Source organism: Ixodes scapularis, unplaced genomic scaffold, assembly GCF_016920785.2.
Source record: "Ixodes scapularis isolate PalLabHiFi unplaced genomic scaffold, ASM1692078v2 PGA_scaffold13__105_contigs__length_92229423, whole genome shotgun sequence".
Taxonomy (NCBI): Eukaryota; Metazoa; Arthropoda; class Arachnida; order Ixodida; family Ixodidae; genus Ixodes; species Ixodes scapularis.
Genome location: NW_024609839.1, coordinates 23,817,864 through 23,838,406, shown reverse-complemented (window position 1 = coordinate 23,838,406; position 20,543 = coordinate 23,817,864). Strand labels below are relative to the sequence as shown.

The window sequence follows — 20,543 nt, the reverse complement described above, 5'->3', positions numbered from 1 at the left end:
AGACAGCCAAGGACTGCCCCCACCTGCACGTCGCATTATCTCGGTTCGGGGAATTCGTGCAACGAGGCAGGTAATACGAGTTTGAACACCAAGGGCCTATTTGCTCAAAAAGCGCAGTTCAAACTCCTTGGCTACGGACGCAGCATGGGGCTTAACATCAACATTGTGTTGGCACTCCCCTGCGCGAGGCCCGGTCCTTTTCCGTTTGCATGCCGCTACGACGGGTCGGATTCCACGCTGTTGTTTGATTCACCGTAACTTCCCAAGTGTGAACGCTGTGATCCCTGCGAGCCAGTCGGAGTGACGGAGGCAAAGCACACGACGGCCCTTACCAAAGGTACAAGTGTCACCCAAGCCTCTTTTGTGTGTCTGGGACATTGCTTTTCTCCCCGTATAAAGTTAGCCTCACGCTCAAAATTCGTACAAAAGTAGCTTTGACAGCACTGCGTGCAACTAGCGAGATAGCGTATGGACATGTGCCTTCTTCCGATGCATCGATTGGCTCGCCGGGACCGCAGCTTTCCCCGTTTGCCAAGTTACGGCGAGACGCAGCATGGCGTTGATGCCGCACCGACTTAATGCCATCTCAATGCTACGCAGCACGCTTAAAGAGGCCTTAACGAGCGTTTCTGTGGGAAGAAAGGAAAGGTGGACGAACAAAGTTATTCAGTCTTTGATGCTTCGGGTTTAGGGCAGCCAACATAGGCATGACTGGAAGGCGAACAGAGTCTGGCAATTATGGCATAGCAATGGATTCACAGAGCATCGTGGAAGTCCTACGACTTGTTTCGTCGGCATAGACACTTCTAGAGCACGGAAGCACCAGACCGGACATTTTATGATCCAACGGGCTCCGTCGAGAAGACGTCCACAAAAAAAAACTTGAACGACCAAATCGACTCTCGCTCCTTTTTGTGTCTCGCCCCCCAAAAAAGCCAGTCCATTGAGTACCACATATGCTAAGGTGCTGTTACGTCCCAGTCAAAGACCACAGCACTGCACACAGTCTGGGGCAGCACAAAATAAGATGAGGGGGAGAAACTATGTCAAGCCACCCGAACGATGAGGAAAAACAAATGATCGCGGTTTTGAGTTTCAACAGATTTTCTGCTAAATTACCCGAGCATCAAGGACAATGCTGGGAATGCAGACGAACGCAGCGCTCGTAAATAATGAAAACAAAGCTTCAACGAAAGCACGCGCGACGTGCCACTTGTTTTACATTTCTGCTTTAGAGCAGCGAGTGCTGCAGACCAAAGCACATTTGGGGCACGCAACTATGCTCGCAGCATGCTTTTTTCTGGTGCTTGGGTAACTTAACAAGGTATATACTTCACTGCCAGACGATTGCCATTCGAGTTTTGCCAGCCTCCGTCACCTAGAGCCATCAAGGTACAAGGCAGCTCACGGTATTCCGCTTACTAGACACATTGTGTGACCAGGCTTTCAGAGAATCCACGGCCGTAACGAGAACACCGCGAGCCACTCCGCGTCCCAATCCAATCCGCCCGCGCTACATGAGGTTGTCCGAGTACGCAATTGCCGTCTGTCTCGCGACCATGGCGGCAGTCTAACTGGTTTCTAGGAACACACAGGCTCTCGGCAGGATTTATACCTACGTAGAATCTACGATGGGAGGGGAAGTGACTTGCACACTACACAGATCCATATCAAACGACGCCGCGCCCGACTGCAACTTGAAGCTACCGCGTGCCGTTCCGGACGACGGCCAACGTAACCCGTCCGAACCCGCCCTGTCCCAACAGTCCGCTTTCGTTCCCAGACGTCTCCCAACTGCTGCCAGCGCAGTGATGCTCCGTCCATTCGACGACGTAGGGAGGAGCTTACTTGCCACTCCAAACTATGCTCCGTTTCGCCTTGCGATGGACTGCAGGGGACGCTACGAGACATTTCGGCCAATCCGGTCCTATGATTGTTGTCGAGTAACCGCACATCCCGCTCGTTGCAGCGTCCTTCCTGAAGGTCACGTTTGAAGTTCATGTAACGCTTCCATGGCATTGGAACGGCTTCGATGGCATGTGGCATCCTCTGGTTTGTCGTAAAGTGAAGCGGAGCGCGTGCAGCGTCTTCGTCGCAGCGTGGGCGGAACAGCTCGGTGAGGCATGTTTCGGCGAGGCTTGTCTGCTTCATGGCCTCGTCAAGGTCTGAATTTGGCTCTAGTTAGTCGCATCACTTTTCAATGAGACTACCGTAATTAAAAGTGGCACAAGTTCATCTTTTACCGGTTTTACAGAAAGCGGCGAAACGGTGTTTAGTCTCACCGATCTGTTCAGCCTATGCTGGTGACAAATGAACTCTGAAACACAAGTGGCCAACTCCCTCTAGCCGTAACTGTGACCTTGGTGCAGTAGTTGGAGTAGCACACTAAGCCATAAAGCAACGGAGTTGCTTTATGGTAGTTACCCGGGTACCACGGCGGACACCTCCAACACTGACTCGCCACAACATTCCGCTCTCACATCGCCCACAATACAGCCGCTGTCCGCTCAACCTTACCTACGCGTACCAGCCGCCGCTAAAAACGGCGACTCATTCCAGCAAATCGTTTCTGCACCACCAATGGATCGTTCCAGCGCCACCGACGGATCGTTCTCACAGCGAGCGGAGCACTTTGCTCGTGTGCATTGAGTTGCAGTCCGCACGCCGACTTGGGGCACATTGCCTCTCGCTCTGGGACGGAGGGACGCTCAGGGCGTCTGCTCCTGGCACGTCTGCTGCTGTCCCAGTCTCGGGACGAGCGGCTGCTCCTGCTGGGTCGACGCGGTCTCAGCGTCCGAGTCGTCCCAGGAGGGGGGTTCGGCAGCCGCCCGCTGCACGTCGCGTGAGAGCAGCGCGGCAGTGCGCGGCGGGGAAGCGCCGAACGGGCGGTGCAGGGGTGCCACCTCGGCCTCGGCTTCGCCGTGCAGCGGGAGCGGCCGGTGAGGCTGTAGCACCTCCTCCATGTGTAGCACGCTCTCCTGGCTCCCCGTGTACTGCAAAAGAAACAACGACGACGGACGTGTCTTATTGAGCGAATCCTTGGAACGAATTCTAGGAAACGAATCCTTGGAAACGAATCCTTGGAAACGAATCCTTGGAAACGAATCCTTGGAACGAATCTTTAAGAAAGAACAATAGGCGCCTTAAAAACGGGGACCGAAAACGAGACGACTCGTCACGCTTTCTGTCCCTGCCTTTGATGTGCTTCTTCTTCTTTCGATGCACAGACCAGCCCCATCATCCGTTTTGCTACGGAACCTTTAAGGGAAGAGACTGGTCTTTAAGGCAAAAAACAACAAAAAAGAAAAAAAAAAAAAAAATTTTAATTTTTTTTTTTAAGAGGAACAAGCAATAAATATTTTGTCCCGAACTAATATATTGCAATAAGTCTCTTTTATCTTGAAAACATAGTAAAATGAGTCTGCGCATGTTTTCTGCTATTACTGTATTTACTTGCAGAATGAAGAAACTTTTTTTTCCCCGAAAAATCAAAACATAATGGGGGGTGCGTTTATTACACGGGGTAAAACTTTTGCATTTACACACTTTGCACAAATGTCATTTTAGCTGCCAATGTGACACGGCAGGGTACTGTGGCACGTCTCCACTGACGGAGGCACACCCTCGGCTAGTCATGGTAGCGCCACAGTAACCATGCTCTATAAATTGCAAACCTTACGGAACTTTCGGCGAGCCTTTTTGCCAAAGGCTAAACGCCCTACGAAGCTCACCAAGCACAGAGAGCGACGCGACTGTTCTGAGGCCTAACCACGTTTATGATTTCACTGTCTGCAAGCGGACCACAGACAGCGGTGTGTTTGTTTACATACACCTGACGGGCGAAACGTGTCGGGCCAGGCAATTCCTCTACTTCACTGTTGATCACCTCCGCAACTACACACTTGCAGCCATTACGAGCGCGTATACTGCTATGCTTGACTTGGCTTCGTTTGAGCCAGCTGCTTGGCAGCAAAAGAAAATTGGCTTCGTGGGCTTGGTGGTTGGACGCAGTTCGAGACTCACTGAGCCGAAAACTGAAGGTGTGTTCATTACGCGAGGGAAAAAAAGTCAAAATACCGACACCCGTTGTGGGGGTGCGTTCATTATGCAAGTAAATATGGTTTTTCAATATTAAATATGTAAACACTTTGATATTTTATGAAAGCCCTATCTCCACTTTCACGCATCCAATCTTAAAAAAGAAAAAGTCAAATTTATTTGATTTACTACTAGATGTATTCCTTAACGTTGATTGATCAATATGTCCGATCACTGAGAACAATCAGCAAGAAATAACTACTGTAGTACAGTTTAATTAAATATTTTTATATTGATGTAATCCCCACCATTTGATTTTTCTTTTGCATTCTAACTTGATTACAATAGGACACTCCTCTTCTATGTTAGTTCCTTTTGCATTCTGATTTTGTTGCTATAGGATGTTACGTAGCTCAGGAACAAAGTGGAAAATAGAAATCAAGCTCAACGCTCCGATTTGCTCGAGAGAGCACTTCTTTTTGCTCGCGTTCAGCCTATATACATTTTTCACGCTTGATAATTCTTTGATTTCAATACAAAACAAATGCAGATAGGAAGCATCAAATAATAGACAAATGTAAACAAAAAAAAATATTTGGGACTGTTGTTTGCAGGAAAGGTTTGATATAAATAATCATGATAAAACTGACCTGATTTAAACCTTAGTGACTTTCATTCTCCACCCTTCCGCAGGGTATTCAATAAGCTGCATAAATATGCTAAATATGGCGTTTTTACACTTTCTGCAATAGATAATTTTCAAACAAAATTCAAGTTTTATATATATAAAAAAGCTATAAATCATCCTAAAGCTTTCATCTATCCCTTATTGGACTTCACAGAGCTTCCAGTTTACTGAGGTATGTTTATTTTCTGATTTCAGTATTTCAATATGTCTTACTCCTTCCCATAATCTGCAAATGATCCGAGGGTCCCGCGTACAAATCGATTTATACGCAAAACTATCGTGCCATTTCCAAACCAAATTTAGCAGATATATAGGAACATACAATGTGTGCCAGCAGTATAGTAGTTATCCCATATTTTATTTTTGGCATATGTCCCAACCCCTTTAAAAAAACCTTAGAAAAGAGCAAAGTTGTTCGACACAGATCGCTCCTAAGCAACGAACAATGTCCACTGCACGATCTTACTGTCACTAGGTTTTACTACGTTCGTTGTTTGCCATACCTGCCAAAGACGACCTCTATCATTCCGATCTTTAGTGCAACATTTGGTGGCAGATGCTTTAGTGACCAAATCTGCTAGATTCCCAAATGTCCTATTTGGGCATCTGACTCGTCTAACGTTGCTTGAGCTTCCAGCAACCAAACTCGAAGCCCAGAATCCTATGGGCCCCGTGTTTACCTAATATTTGTGCGTAGCTTACTGGGCCCATTTTACATGGCAGACTTCGAAAACTAAATTCCCATATTAGTCACAAATCACATAACAGTTTGCCACTGTAGTACCTCAATGGCGTCGCAAGCGTTACCCTCATCGACAACAACTCTGCCAACAGTAAGTAGAGATAACATCCCCACGACCCTATCTTACCACAAAAATTAGGTTAGGTTCCGTAAACATAAACTCCGGAACATTTTGGACCACCAGAAGAAAGCACCAATGCAACTCGACAACCGCTAAAAATCCTGCAGCCCCCAAAACGGCCATTTCTCCCGCTAAACGGTTCGGAAAACCGCTAAACTGAGTGGGAAGACCATCAAACCGACAACCACAACTCTCAAAGAAGGGTAGCGGCATTTATAAATAAATAAACAAATTGAACGGTACAGCATTGTTATCTCGTAGGCATAGATGATACTCGGAAATCCTTCCCCCCCTCCCCCCGGAGAGCGGGTGAGCAAGAAAGGTGCCTACATAGCAGCTCACCACCAGGCCGTAATGCTTGAGTATGTCCATCTTGCACATGGGGCAGGAACGCTGCTCCAGGAGCCACGGGTCCACGCACGACTTGTGGAACGTGTGCCTGCAATGCCCACAGGCCCCGGACATAAGTCTAGCAAACTGACTTAGATAGCTTAGTAGATAGATGGTCTTATACTTTGTTTCAGCTTAAGAGGGCGCGGTACCTCTATTTATTCGTCCGTTTCAGCCACCAGATGGCGCGCGGCTCGAAACGTGGTTGAACGCGCAACTTCTAGATGGCGCCAGTATCGAGGTGTGAAAAGGCCCGCGTTATCCGCTGCGTGAAATAGATCCCGAAATGTGCCGTGTTCTCCTGGCGGAGGAAGTTTCTCCCTCCCTCGCGCGCGCTTGGTATGTACGCGCGGTGGCCGAGTCCGGCCTCTGCGCTTGTGATGCAGTGGGTGGCGCTCGTTTCTGTTCGGAGGTAGGAATAAAAATGCCGGTCCCCTTTTTTACGACGCTCGTTTCTATAGCTTGTTTTTCTTCTCTTTTTTTTATCTCAAGTGACCTACAGTACCGCCTGTTCGAAATCGTCCTTTGCGGTGAGCGATTGAGAGTCAGGTTAGCATTTTATTTGGGTCCGCACTACACGTTCAATGGAGACCTCGGGCGGCGATGTAAATATGCATTGCTCCCCAAAGTGTGTCCAAGGTGCGCAATGACAATTGGAAAGGGTATTGAAGGCGCGCGACCGTCGGTAGGTAAAATACGTGCGTCAGATTCACTTATTCAGTCTAATCATTTTTGCCAACGTCTTTTATCTGTTTCGACAAATGACATGGTCGAGTCTATTGATAACCTTAGCTAGATTGGACGTACGGAGTGTCCGCGCTTTAAATAAATTTGCTTCGTTTATGTGAATGAATAACTGTTTTCTCTTTTCCGTGCTCGGTGCTATGCAAAAATTGCTGAGATGTTATGGTAGCTCAGTGTGGCGGCGTTTTGCACGCTGACTCGCTATTGCATTCGCTGTGCACAATATGTGTTCAGATGGAATGTGCCAAATCGTATTTCCGATCGATATGATAGATTTACTTTGCTACAGTGTTAATTATATTTTCCTGATTTAAACTGGTTCGTCCCTGATCTGAGCCTAAGTTCAAATTCGAAGGGCAGACAGACTTAGCGTCGTAACAGCCGTAATGCGCAGAAAGAAATTAGTACCATGAAAGAAAAACAAAAGGATACGAGGTGGCTCAGTGTTATAGAAGTAATGAGTGTGCAAAAAATGCCATCGTACGTGTTTTTTTTTTTTTTTTAACTCTCCGCATCGCTGGGAAACGCTCAAGGTACCAGCAAAGACAGCAAACTGGCGTGAAATTTCCATCGAGCGGAAAACGAGTGTCATTTTTATTTCATCATGCACTTTCATTTTGATATGGCTCAAAATGGGCGCGAAATAGTAACAGGTAAGGCAACAAAATTTAGATGTTAGGTCTGGAGCACCGCCATACCCAGCCGTGTTGGGGGCATCTCTCGCGAGTCAATACGGCAAAGGTATTGCGCGTCGAACTGTACGTGAGAGTTATCCATTTCAGCGAAACCTTGATTTCGCAAAACTATTGTGGCTCGAGTCGTGGCTTCCAGTACTTGGAAGCCACGAGCGAGAAATAAATGACAGTTGATTTTGAAGGACAATCGCGACGTGGAAACCCATAAAAGAGAGTTCCAATAAGACGAGAGCTTCCCCTTCTCTTCAAGTGCGTGGGTTACGCTCTCAATCCTGCACCTGTGGTAACACTGCAGGCTCCTAAAATCGCTTTGAAAACGTTCCTGATCGCAACAACTTTTTTTTTTTTTGTCGAGGCGCTATTTCATTTTTTTTTTCTTTTTGTCTACCTTGATACCCCATCAGCACAAAAGCTACCAATAACTAAAAAAAAAAAAAATAGTGGGCATACAACGACAACGCACCCACTGGGACCCGAGTCAAGGCAAGAACAACTAACTACTAAAAGGGGAAAAAAATCATGTTCGCATACACGGACAGAACGCCTCCATCGAAAGAAATGAATCATGCGCTTGTTCTGCCAGTCTCGTTGTGCGTCTGTCAAAAGCCACAAAGGAGGAAGACAATCAGAGCCTAAACCACTCCCCTCCCCCCCCACCACCCCTAAAAAGAAGAAAAAAAAGGTTTCTTGGGCGCGCGCGCGGTCGCCCAAGCGATGACCTTGGAAGGGTATGCGATTGTAGCACGTTTGTCCCCCGGTTGTGCCCCTGTCTCAAATGCCACGGTCCGTTTCTCCCAAGTGCCTGTCTTATCTTCCCGAGTATCAACTCCGCAGTGATTCTGAATCATTCCGATGCTTTCCAACGTTGCAAAACTGTTAGACGAATATTTGCACAGAAGTATACACTGTTCGCAGAACTATCTACGGCGCTAAAATTCAAAAGCGCCGTGTTGGATTCGGGAACTCGTGTAGGTTTAGCTCCTTGCTGGAACATTCTTATTCGCTCGATGAACTCCACAAAACGTGTAAATATTAGAATGAACTTTCCAGAGAACGATAGTTGTTGTCGGGGTTCCAGGCGACCGGACAGGTCGCAATTATTGGCTGATTAAAAATTTTATTTCATAATCACAATCGTATCATCAAGGGCACGCCATTTCCTCATCACTTCTTCTACGAAAAGAGTTGCTGTATTCGTAGCACACACAGACGGAAACGGTTGAGACTGTGCCCAAATAATATCTTCTTTTGGCAGGTACTGCGCAGCGATTACACACAATACCTCTAACATAAACATGCTGCTCCACATGTCTATTCACAAGATGCAATACATCGTTCTCCCAACTTTGTTGAAATGGCCATGAAAGCGCGTAACCGTCACTTTTTTGAAGTTCTACTTAGAGGTGAAGTGTTTACCGTAAAAAGTCGTTAATTATTTATTTTTTTCCGTTCCACTACAAAGCTCGATTCCCTTAAATTTTTGTTTTTATATCGTCTCTACAGCGTTTTTACGTCGTTACTTTCGTGCATCACATACTGTGCGAAAAAAAAAACAACAAAAAACGGTAGGATCGATGCTGCATAGCCTTTTTTTTTTTGTGGACATCAAGAAAAAAAAAAAAGATAGTAGTTGTCTTCACTTCGCACTGCATGTTTTAGCACGGAAGTTCCTATTTGGTTATGATGTCTTTACTTTCTTAAAAATTGTATACAGTAATTTAAATTACCGAATTACAAAAATGTCGAAATTGTATAGACGCTTTCAGCGAGTCAGTTACTCGAGCTGCCACCAGTCGGCGCGCCCTTCGCGCGCTTTCCGGGCCGCCATAGCCGACCTTCATTTTTGCGCCGTTGCTCCGCGTTGTGTGCTGCACAGGCCACTACCGGAGCTTCGTTTTCGTGTTCTTTTGCGTTTCGCGTTGAAATCTTGTATTTTCTTTAGGTCTTTTCGATATTTAGGACTTCCATTTAATCATTCGATATTTATATTTCGACATAGCTCTTGTATTTTCTTATTTATGGAATGGAATCGGACAGCGAATGGGTCGACGATACACGATTATGAGGCTTCAATGACCATGTAAGTTCATGCCATTCTTACGTTTTTGTCGCTAATAAAGGGCGGTAACACTATTGCGACATATGTAAATTGCAACTGACGCAGTAAGGCTATCACAGTCGTGCTTCTCGCTGCATGTGCGCGCTCGTTTCCGTGAAGCCGACCCGCATGTAAGCGATTTAGCGCGCGATGAGACGAGCAACGCAGATTTCTCACTGTCGCCCGTCGCATCGCTCGGTTTTTGGATTTCTAGAAAACGTCGCTCACCGTCTTGGTCGCTTGCTCCGTCGCTTCCATGCGGTTTGCCTCGTCGTGCGACTGAATGAGCGACAGCGAAGCGGGTTGCCGTCGCTTATCTGGTCGCTCGCCAAATCGCTTACATGCGGTTTATACTCAATTAATTTCGATGCACACAGTATGTAACCATTGGCGCCTCGATATTAAGAATAAACCGCAAGCAAGCGATTCGGCGAGCAACGAGACAAGCGACGGTGACCCACTTCGCTGTTGCTCGGGCAGTCGCGCAACGAGGCAAACCGCATGAAAGCGACGGGAGCAAGCGACCAAGACGGTGAGCTACGAAACCCAAAAAACCAAGCGATGTAACAGGCGACAGTGAGAAATCTTCTTCGCTGACTGTCGTCGTTGTCGCCGTCGCTCGTCTCGTCGCAGGCTAAATCGCTTACATGCGGGTCGGCTTTACGGAAACGAGCGCGCACATGCAGCAAGCAGCACGACTGGATAGCCTTTCTGCGTCAGTTGAAATTTGCATATGTCGCGATAATGTTGACTGCCCTTTATTAGCGAGAAAAACGTTAGAATGCGACGAATTTACATGGTTTCTGAAGCCATAATCTTGTATCGTCGATCCATTCGCTGTCCGATTCCATTTCATAAATAAGAAAATTCAAGAGCTATGTTGAAATATAGACATCAAATGATTAAATGAAAGCCCGAAATATCGAAAAGACCTAAAGAAAACACACGATTTGAACGGGGAACGTAAAAGAACGCGAAAACAAAGCTCTGGTAGTGGCCGGTGCAGCACACAACGCGGAGGAACGGCGAGAAACTGAAGGGCGGCTATGGCGGCAGGGTCACGTGACGTCAAGATGGCGGCGCCCATGAAATGTTGCCTGAAAGGGTCTATAATTGCTTTTCGTTGGGACGCCATGACGACAGCGACACTCGTGTTCCCTCGTGGCTTTCGCCAGCCTTTCTACGATGAATTGCCAGGATCGCGAGATGCAACAGCGTGACACTCCGTCTTCTGTGACGTCATTTGTTGCACTTCGGAACCACTTTTGATGTATGGCCAGCATAAGACGCTAACCACACCAGTCAGAGACGCGCTGCAGGTGCCATAGTACTGCTCCTAAAAGTAGCTGTCACGTGCTTTGCTCCGCGACTGTGATTCCCTCACAGCAGCCCTGACTGAGGGTTACCAAATTAGGGTGAAACGGAGTATAGACAAAACAAACCGGAAACGAGCTGCCAGCATACGATAGTCAAACTCCAACAAAAAGGATTAGTTTCTTCCCAAGCTGGACGACATTTACCGGGCATCTTTAGAGCTGCGAAGCTCAAAATCACGCGTACTCATAAGATTTTTTTTTTTTCGCGTGTTTGTGATTTTTATGATGTCCTGCAAGCAAGAAAAAATATATATGGTGAAGTCACTCCGAGGGGGTACCGATAACTGCGAGCCACGAACATGAAGGATTCGCTAGCATCCGTCAGGAGTGTGAACGGTAAATAGTCACGCAAACATATTCTCACAAGCTGCAAATATTTATTTGGCTTAGCAAGTAGAATACTGGTATACTAACGACACGTGATTATTGTACACAAGATACCATTTCTCGGTTCTTCAAAACCCTTTCCCTAGTCTGAACGGTCGCGCTACGGGCCGCGGCTAGCCGTGCCCTCGATAGACTACGGAGCTGCGTTGTGTCGTCTGCTACTGTACCGCCAACAGGAGAGCGATAGCTCTGTGTGCTCGACAGATGCGTGTTGCGGTATAACTCTGTACGTCTGTCCTAGAGGAAGACAAAAAGATAGGCTCTGTGACCCCCTCCTAAGCTAACAAAAACAAACAGAAGTATACTCGTTTGGACTGAAAGGTTTACAAAATAGTGACCAGACATTGGAAAAGCATATGTCACAGAACTTGGTTTATGAAATGGCATCATTGTTTCGAGCAAGAAATCACCTGCTCACCACTGGGACGATGAAATCGTCACTATTTATTGCGTCAGGTATATTTGCGCTCATGAAGAAAAATCTGAACACATCCTTCTCCCAAAGTCCTATGTCGAATAATAAACACTTTTTTAAACATCTATGCACAAATAACTCATTTTTTTCTACACTTGTATATACACGTTAATTAAACGACGTCAAACCGCATTTTTGATTAGATCTTGATGTCTACACCAACTACATTCATATTTTTTAGGGCTTTATTGAACGATAACTTCAACTATAGTTAATGGAACACGATGGCTCGATCTCAACAAAAACCTCAACGTGCGAAGCTTCCACAGACGGTCGCTTGCGAGTATTCTCAATGTGAGACATCAGAAGCTTTCGCTTGCCATATGGAGCTTGCTTTCGACTACAGCACTGCACGGGCCCGGAAAGCGCGGAGCGCGCTGCTGTAGGGAGAGGTTGACTTACAAGATGACGTGTTACGTGGTCACGTAAGATGGCGTCATTTCGTGCAGCGTGATCACGTAAGATGACGTCATTTCGTGTAACGAGATCATGTAAGATGACGTGTTTGTGTCACGTGATCACGTAAGATGACGTCAGTTCGTATGAACTGACGTCATCTTACGACAACGCCAACAACATTAGTGCCGTCCGGAACCATTGACCTTAGAAACGCGCCTCTTCGCTTGAAGAGCTGATATGCGTTGATTGTTATTTGTTTCTTTTGCCTACTACAGACCATTCAAAAACTCGCCTTCTGGGTGCCACCAACTTCGTCTACTGGGCTGTGAAGCGCGTTCGAGCGTGCGCAATACCTCTCTAGGCCGAAAGATTGTACACTGAGTATGCGTTCACAGCTCAATGACTTAGGCATTTTTCGTCAGGATAGATGCTCCCACGAGAAGAGCGTAATGGATATGTGAATAGAATTGGAAATTTGAAATGTTCTTGTCCAATCGCATTTTTCTTTGGTTATCAACGCTTTTTAGCATCATCACAAGACGTTCAACCCATAATACACTGGTGATTAAAAAATAAGCACCGAAAAACATGCACCGGTTTTCGCTCAAAAATAAACACCAGAAAAAACATACCGTAATCATTACCCATGTCACCTTTTTGGGTGATATGTGAATTTCCAGAAGAACAGCAAGTTATCACCCTCCCCTAGGAATACCCTGACTACAGAGCAGGCGACCCGTTTTTCCCCGCGTTAGATTGCGGTGACCACGAACCATACGGAGGTCACAGGACGTCCGTGAAAAATAAAAAGGAGGCAAACAACGATCTACTCTGTGCACGCTTCATCCCCGATTTCCACGACCCCAAGGCCGAAGGACGTTTGTGTGAAGGATAACAATAAAATAAAACTTTGCGTCAAAAAAAAAAAAAGCCCGTTTTTAAAAGAAAAAAAAAAGTAGAAACAAGCACAACGCGTTGACGGACCGCGAGGTTGTGGAACACCTCGCGGTCCGCTTGCCACAGGACGGTTGTCTTCGACCCATAGCTCCAAGGTGAATTTGCCACTTGCGAAAACACGGAGACCTACCCAGCGAGAACCAGGAAAGCAAGACACGCACACTGACGCCTCGGCGTGCAGAATGAAACAGGATACGGGCGCGGAATACGGCCGCGGAAGAACACCTCGCACAGTGCCGATCCGGCCGATCTCCGAACGGACGATTTCGCATTTCGTGGACAGCGAGCGCCACCGCACGGGAGAGAGAGGTACCTTAAAAACGACGAAAACAAGCACCGACACCTTGGTTCTTTATATTTGCTGTAGTTACGGAACAAATCGACTTACATGAATAATTTGAATATTATTCGATTCCGTAATAAATTTAGAAGACATTAAGCGCAATATTTCTTATGTTTAAATTTAGATAATTTTGTAAATTCGCTCCGAACGCAAGAGTGCCGAATTAGCCGATTTTGACCATTTTCATGATTTTTTAAAGAATATAAATAAATTTATGATGAAACATTTGTTGCGCTTAGTGACTCGATAATGACTCAATGTCTTTAAAGCCGAAATTTTCAAGAAGATCCGCGCAGCCGTTATTATGTGAGAATTTTTTTAATTTGGTGAAAAACCTCATGTATTCTCTATGGGGCTCTGAGGTGCGCCCCCTCTTAAGTCCAGATACAGCCAACGCTACGAGGTAATGGGGGCAACCAAGCAGCGTCGGAAGCGCAAGTCACTAGGCCTTTTTTTGTTTACGATTGCTTTGGCAATGCTGGAACACGTAAAGAAACATGATGAACACCATGATGGTGCGTCTTTGACACTGCCCGATTGGTCCCATCCCCAAGTACCGTCAGCTGCATCTGGACTTAAAGAAACACTGATTACCCAATCAATATTTTGCTACAGCATCACATATATTTTTAATAAAGTAAAAAAATGCAACTGCTCGAAACCGGAACCGAAACTGGGGAAGAAAACAAAATCTAGAGGAGAGTGTCGTCAAAAATCACGTAGTTGTGCAACTTTTTTTTTTTCTTTTTTTTTTTCACTCAACATATTTGCAGCTTTTTAAAAGCCACAAGATATTAATATAACTTTTTTTTTTCTATTTTTAATATTGAGTGTGTTTCTTCGATGACCCACGACTTTGATTATCTTTGGTGGTTGTGTTTAGACCATAGAAAACGGCACATGACCACAAAGAAGAGAGAGTGAGCACGCCTAAAACTGGCTGGCTCTCGATCGGCGGTTTCCGGGCGGAAAGAAAGCGAATTTCGAGCTGCAAATTGTGTTCTGGGTAGTTGGGCTCTCATATTATCATGTCATGTAGAAATGAAAACCTTCGCAAAAATAAATACCCTGTCAGTGTCCCTTTAAAGGAACACTGACAGGCAATTTATGCTTGCCAAGGTTTCTATTTTTACATGACATGATAATATGAGAGCCCAACTACCCAGAACACAATTTGCAGCTCGAAATTCGTTTTCTTTTCGCCTGAAAACCACTGATCGAGAACTCGCTGGTTTGAGTTGCGCTCACTCTCTTCTCTGTGGTTACGCGTCGTCCTGCGTGATTTAGACACAACCACCAAAGATAATCAAAGTCGCGGGTCATCGAAGAAACACGCTCAATATTAAAAATAGAAAAAAAAAAAGTTGCACAGTTACATGATTTTTGGTCACACTCTCCTTCTCTACATCTGTTCTTCCTCCCCAGTCCAGTTTTGGTTTTTAGCAGTTGTGTTTTCTGACTTTATCAAAAAATACATGTGACGCTCTAGCAAAATATTAATTGGGTAGTTTTCGGACACCATAACAAACTGCCTGCCAAAAAATTAAAAATGTTTTTTTTTAGTGCTGTTAGTGTTTTTTTGCTGAAATGAAGTATAGACAGTCTTAGATAGGTAGTGTAACATATGCAGTATTCCACAGTCTAGCTGACTTAAGCCTAACTAAAAAATGAGCGCTTCCACATTCGTTTCACACCGTTACTTTTTGTAGCCTGTCTGGGAAGAGCCGCGTTGTCCCATCATAACGACATTCGACGTCACATTCCCAGTGTTGCTGACAGATAGCCCACCTAAAATTGAGAACAAATCAGGTGAAAACAGGAAGTGGGCTAACTTTCAATGTCTAACCAAAAAAAGATTAAAAGAAAAAAAAAAAGAACTTGTAACAAAGGAATGTGAAAGTGTGTCGCTTCGTTTGCTCTCCCTCAAAACTTCTAAACGAGCCGTCGTCATCACCGCCCAAAACAAAATGTCGATCACTTCGTCACATAGGTCGTGCAACCTTTCAAACTTGTTATCGCAGCGGTGTGGGCGGGGGTGCTATGAACCAAAGATGACAGTTCTTCGCAGTCAGCATTTGTCACCATTTGTCACCTGCCTAACTTTCCCGTCCTTGTTTCTGCCGACATCGCCCATGGCCCTGCCGGTGCAATTACTAGAAGTGGGCCATCTTTCGGTGTTTCAGGGAAAATACAGAATCGTGCCCAAAGTAGGGGTGGGCCATCTTTCGGGGTGGGGTTTCTTTCGGGTTTTACGGTAGTTTGGGTGCGTCTGATAATGTGTTAAACCAATTTTGAGGAAAATTGGTAACGAAATTTCGCCAGAGCTTTCCTTTAGAAGCTGAGCTACAGAGTCATACTACAGACACTCGCTGCCCCACCTAACGTTTTATTTACAACAGGGTGCCGAACCGGAACGCTTTTCGGTTACGGTTCACACATTTTGGTTCGGTTCAGGTTTCATTGCAGAACGGAAAAAATAATGGCTTCAACTGCATTAGCTAGAAGCCAAATTTTTAATAGTGATTAAATCGGTAATGTTCGAAGGAATACAGAAAGTGGAATCGTTACGAGATTTTCCTCCTGTTTACTAATATCAAAGACAGCTAAACGAGAAATCTTTTGGGAAACAGCAGCAATGAAAAATCCATTATTGGAACGACTCCTTCAATTTGTACGCAATGAATAGGACGCCTTACGTCCTCGCAAAATATAGTGGAAAAATTGATGCCATGTGACAGGCACGTATCCACACTCTTCTCCTCTCCCAAAAAGAATGAGTCTCTTAGCTGCTCCCTGCAAAAAGGACAAAAAAAAAAGCCTTCCTCCTTTGTGGAATGGAAAGAAAGAGGATGGTTTCTTCTTTTCTGGTACAGCGCTGGAAAAAGTACTACCGTAAAATACAGAGACCCCACCTAGTCTACAATGAGTGCCCACCCCTCAATTTTGTAACATTTAGAAAAATACACAAAAAACATATCTTTACACATTGTTGACCTAAAAAACGCCCATCACTCAGTTTGATGAGATTACCTCCAAATTTCGAGCGGACGCTTCCCTGGGATTTTACGATAACTCAGCGCCGCATTCCCTCCTCGCAACACCCCTCGTCAGAGCAAGATTGATTTCATGACAGAAGCGCACTCGGCGCCGAGTTTAATTCTGTCTGCCATGGTAACAAGATGACTTTGTTCTGAGAAAGACGAGGTTGGATGTATTGGGGCAGGCTCGGTGCTTCGGCGGTGTGCCTCGCATGCGCCGAACACGTTGATCTCGAACGTGGGCGAGTCCCCAGAACCCTAAGCGCCATGTTGCATCCTCAAAACTTCTACAACACAAAACACAAGATGGCGCCCGTGAAACCTCTTGTCCCTGCCACATCAACACTGCACCAGCAAGTGCTGTCTCAACGCCAAGGTCAGCGCGGTTTCCCAGTCGTACCGAGTTCTGAACGTGGTGATGAACGGCGTACAGGACTCAAAGCGCATTCTCTGTTTTCTTTCACCATGTCTTTGTCACCTGTGTGCTGTTTATCATCATGTTCAATGCACACCAACTTGCCCGACTCACCACCTTGCTAGCTAGGTTGTATTGTCGACGGAGCCACTCGCCGTGCCTTTACATTTTGGCAACACCAAAGCGGGACGCCAAGAACTAACTGTTTGCATGCCAACTGATGGAAACAGTGGCAGACGCCGTTCATCAACGCGGTTAAATGCAGCTTACCAGAAGTGAAAAGGCATCCCGGAAAACCGCCCGATAGGACCCGGTCGCGTGACACACTCTGCGTTACAAGCCGCTGCCGTACGGATTGCCTGCGGCGTGGCACACTCACTTGCACGGCAGGAGACGGACCACCTCTCCAAGCCTGAAGGGCTCGATGCAGACTGCGCAGCACTCGACCTCACCCTCTGCCTCCTGCAAATGTGAACGACGCACACGTCAGCCACGCTCGCGCACGGTTACGGGAAGAATGGCTGACACTCCCTCTTGCTCATTGCGTTCCTGGAAGATTTGTGACCAAACCCAGTGACAACTGTTCCCAAGTGTTTACACAAAGTTTGATGGCATGAGACGACTGCTCCGGAAGCTTGCTTTGGCGCTCGCACCACAGCAAGAAACAAGTGTATGACATACAGTGTTTTCCAGGCTATGGTTTGTAGGCTACGAGTCTTTAAAAGTTGAAATTTTAAGTGGTGCTGACTATCTATCTGCGGGTGCAAACTGTACAAGGATTTGTTTCTTGAGAATGTCACATTACGACCATTCATGACGGTATTTGTCCTTGACACATTACGTTAATGATGATTTCTGTCTAGTACAAGTTTCTTTGTGTGCTAATAAAGCATACATTTTTCGAGGTGCACTGTGCATAAAAAATTTTGTTTTACGTGCGGATTGTGCACTAGGTGTAGAGTAAGCACCAAGAGTGGACTATGCACTGAGCGCAAACTATTTAGGAAAAAAACCTTTTTTTTTTCCTAAATTTGTTAGGCACAAACAATAAGTTTCGTCTTCCACACTTGGTGCATCGTCTGGTGCACACTTTGTATGTAAAACAATTTTCATACACATCTCACTTTGAACAAATGCTTGCTTTACAGTGCACAGAAAAGCTGCAGGTACGGCAGTGATTACGCATTTGAAAGTTGCAGCCTATACATGAAACCACACTCACCCTGGGAGTTTCTGCTGTCTGCTCTGTACTTGGGGAAACTATAGCTGGTGCGTCGACATGCACCAACATGCACTGCACGGTGTTTCGCCTTGCTGGGACTATTTATAGTCCCGAAATTAGACGCTTTGTGCACTTGAAACCTGTGAGACAATTGCTTCGTGTGCACAGCTGCTCTGGTGGTAGTGGCAATCAAAGCACCCACTCTTCCGATTCAGACTTGAGTGATGGAAGCGGCATGGGACCTTTTGTAGTAGGTTCTGTGGCAGGCAAAATATTGCTTTGGAGCAGCCACTGATACTTTTGGAGCAGATGCCAACATCTGTTAAAACAGCACTTAAGAGTAAAAAAAGTGCTTGCCGCTCAACAAGTTCATTTATGATCCGTGATCAAGGGTTCCTCTTTGATGCTTGAGTGTATTACTCATTACTGTATCTGATGAGAATAGATAGGGCATTAAAAGGAACACAGTCTTCTAATGTAAGGCCTTAGTCAGAGTAGGTTTCATTTAAAATGGGTTTTAAAAAATGGTTGAAAAGCGAATCTTAGTGCAACACTTCACTGGGATAAATCCTCTTTCCTCTCTCTATTTTACACTCGGTGGTTTGTTTTCTAGCCTGTAGATACAATTGCTGTAAAATGCCAGCAAGAACCAACATATCCGCTAACGCGCCTACAGATAAAAATGTATCCCATAAGTTTAGTGACCCTATTAAACTCGAGACTGACACCATAAACTGCGAAAACCACCCCAAAATATTATAAAAGCCCACACTCGCTCTTTAAAGACAATACTACCCTTTAGCGGGAGGGGAACCAGGATTACGTCAAAGTTCGCTGCTCTTTCGATCGACAGCTGCACGGGAACTACCGCGACTACCGTATTTATTCAAATATATAAACACCCTCCTTTTCTTCCCTCTCCTTTCTCTGCCGTTTTACTTTTTTTTAACTGTAGAGATTACCTCACACTTAGGACAAAGAAGTCCGACCTGTAATAATCCTGCGCATTATTTGCGTGCCTATCGTGCCGAGCCAGGTGCTCCCCCAGGTCAGTCGCTGCTCTTAGCACTCCGGTAAAAAGCGGTGAAGGTCGACGTGCGCACACCGGTGAGAGGTTAACGTGAGCGGCGCAAGTGCACGGTACTCTGCAGCCATGGAATGAGGGGCACGTGCCAGACACACTAGTCGAGCGATCTCATCCGGAGTACGAGACTGTGGTTCCGTTTTGTCGCAGTGGTCGCAATCGGCAATCCTACTATTTTGCAAAGTTTTCTCGAGACCCCTAGTTCTTGGTGTCGACGATATCATCTGGAAATTTAGACAACGTCGGCGATCAACCAGCCGGTGTATAAACTGTCCAGAGCGGTTGATACCCACCAATCAAGCGAAGCGAATGTACGGTGACTTGCGCTTTCAGAGCGTGTGTTTGTAGTTGCATGTGTTCGAGCCTTCGAGTGTGCTCCGACCAAAGACGAAACAAACTATACGGTGAGTAGAGACAGCGTGAAATTCATATTTGTACAATTCTTATTTCCTCCTACCTCCCCGAATATTAGGTTCGACCAAGAATAAAACGTCAATCTTTTTGCTGTAAGTCCACCTTGGTGCAGGTGTGGCGCGATTCTTGGCAAAAATGGCATATCCGCACAATATGCAGCAGACGTTCGTTCGTGGCACGATTTAGCAAAAACGGTGCAGCACTTCTGTCACTGAAACTTTGAATGCTTCTCGGAATTGAATTCAGAGGATGAAGGCTAGTCGTTTCCGCCAACACGAAACCGAATTGATATTTTTATTTATAAAATACTGCAAACTATAAGTGGTTCTAGCAGAGAGGAAGAAAAACAATACCAATATCCTTGCAAATCAAGTATAAAACAAGAGAATCACACGTGAGGAACAAATAGCCGGTCAAAGTTCCCGAGCACATATAAAACAGGCACATTGCTACTGAAAGGTCTAAATGGGGAACGGTAAAAAAAGCGAAGAAACAAAGAAACACCCTAGTGCAGTCCACAGTTTCAGCCGAAAATAGAAAGAACAAAGTTGACATGGAAACAAGAGTAATCATTTAGAGAGGTACCAATCTAATCTTCCAAAACTAAATTACCTTAGCTAACGCTTTACTGAAGCACATGGAGGAAATAACGTAGCAACAAAAACAATTCTAGTCACCAGTTGTATGAGGAAAGAATAAACACTTAAACGGATTACTATTTGTGTAAAACGGGTTTGAGGAGCATTGGTGATTGTAACGAGTACGACGAGTTGAAACTAATTTCAGGTTTCAGAATGCGAGAAAGGTAAAAATTTCTTGCCTTCATTATTTCCGTTTGACGCGTCTCAATCTGGGCAGCTTGCAAGCACTGCACGTGCTCCCGTCAGATAGTAAAAATAAACCCGCGCATCGACTTT

General features: G+C 45.6%; 1 protein-coding gene across 2 annotated transcripts in view; it reads right to left on the bottom strand.

Annotated features, from left to right (window-relative positions):
• LOC115324537 (RING finger protein 150) overlaps positions 1-20,543 on the bottom strand; it is a 33,966-nt gene continuing 13,423 nt past the window's right edge. Inside the window, exons 4-6 of one of the 2 annotated variants that reach the window (XM_029985184.2) lie at positions 17,286-17,368; positions 5,920-6,028; positions 1-2,993 (exon numbers count right to left, since the gene is read on the bottom strand). In XM_029985184.2, coding sequence (XP_029841044.2) covers positions 2,709-2,993; positions 5,920-6,028; positions 17,286-17,368 — 477 coding nt within the window. In that variant the 3' untranslated portion in view covers positions 1-2,708. The remainder of the gene's footprint in view (positions 2,994-5,919; positions 6,029-17,285; positions 17,369-20,543) is intronic. The other variant, XM_040216229.1, reaches the window with a different exon arrangement.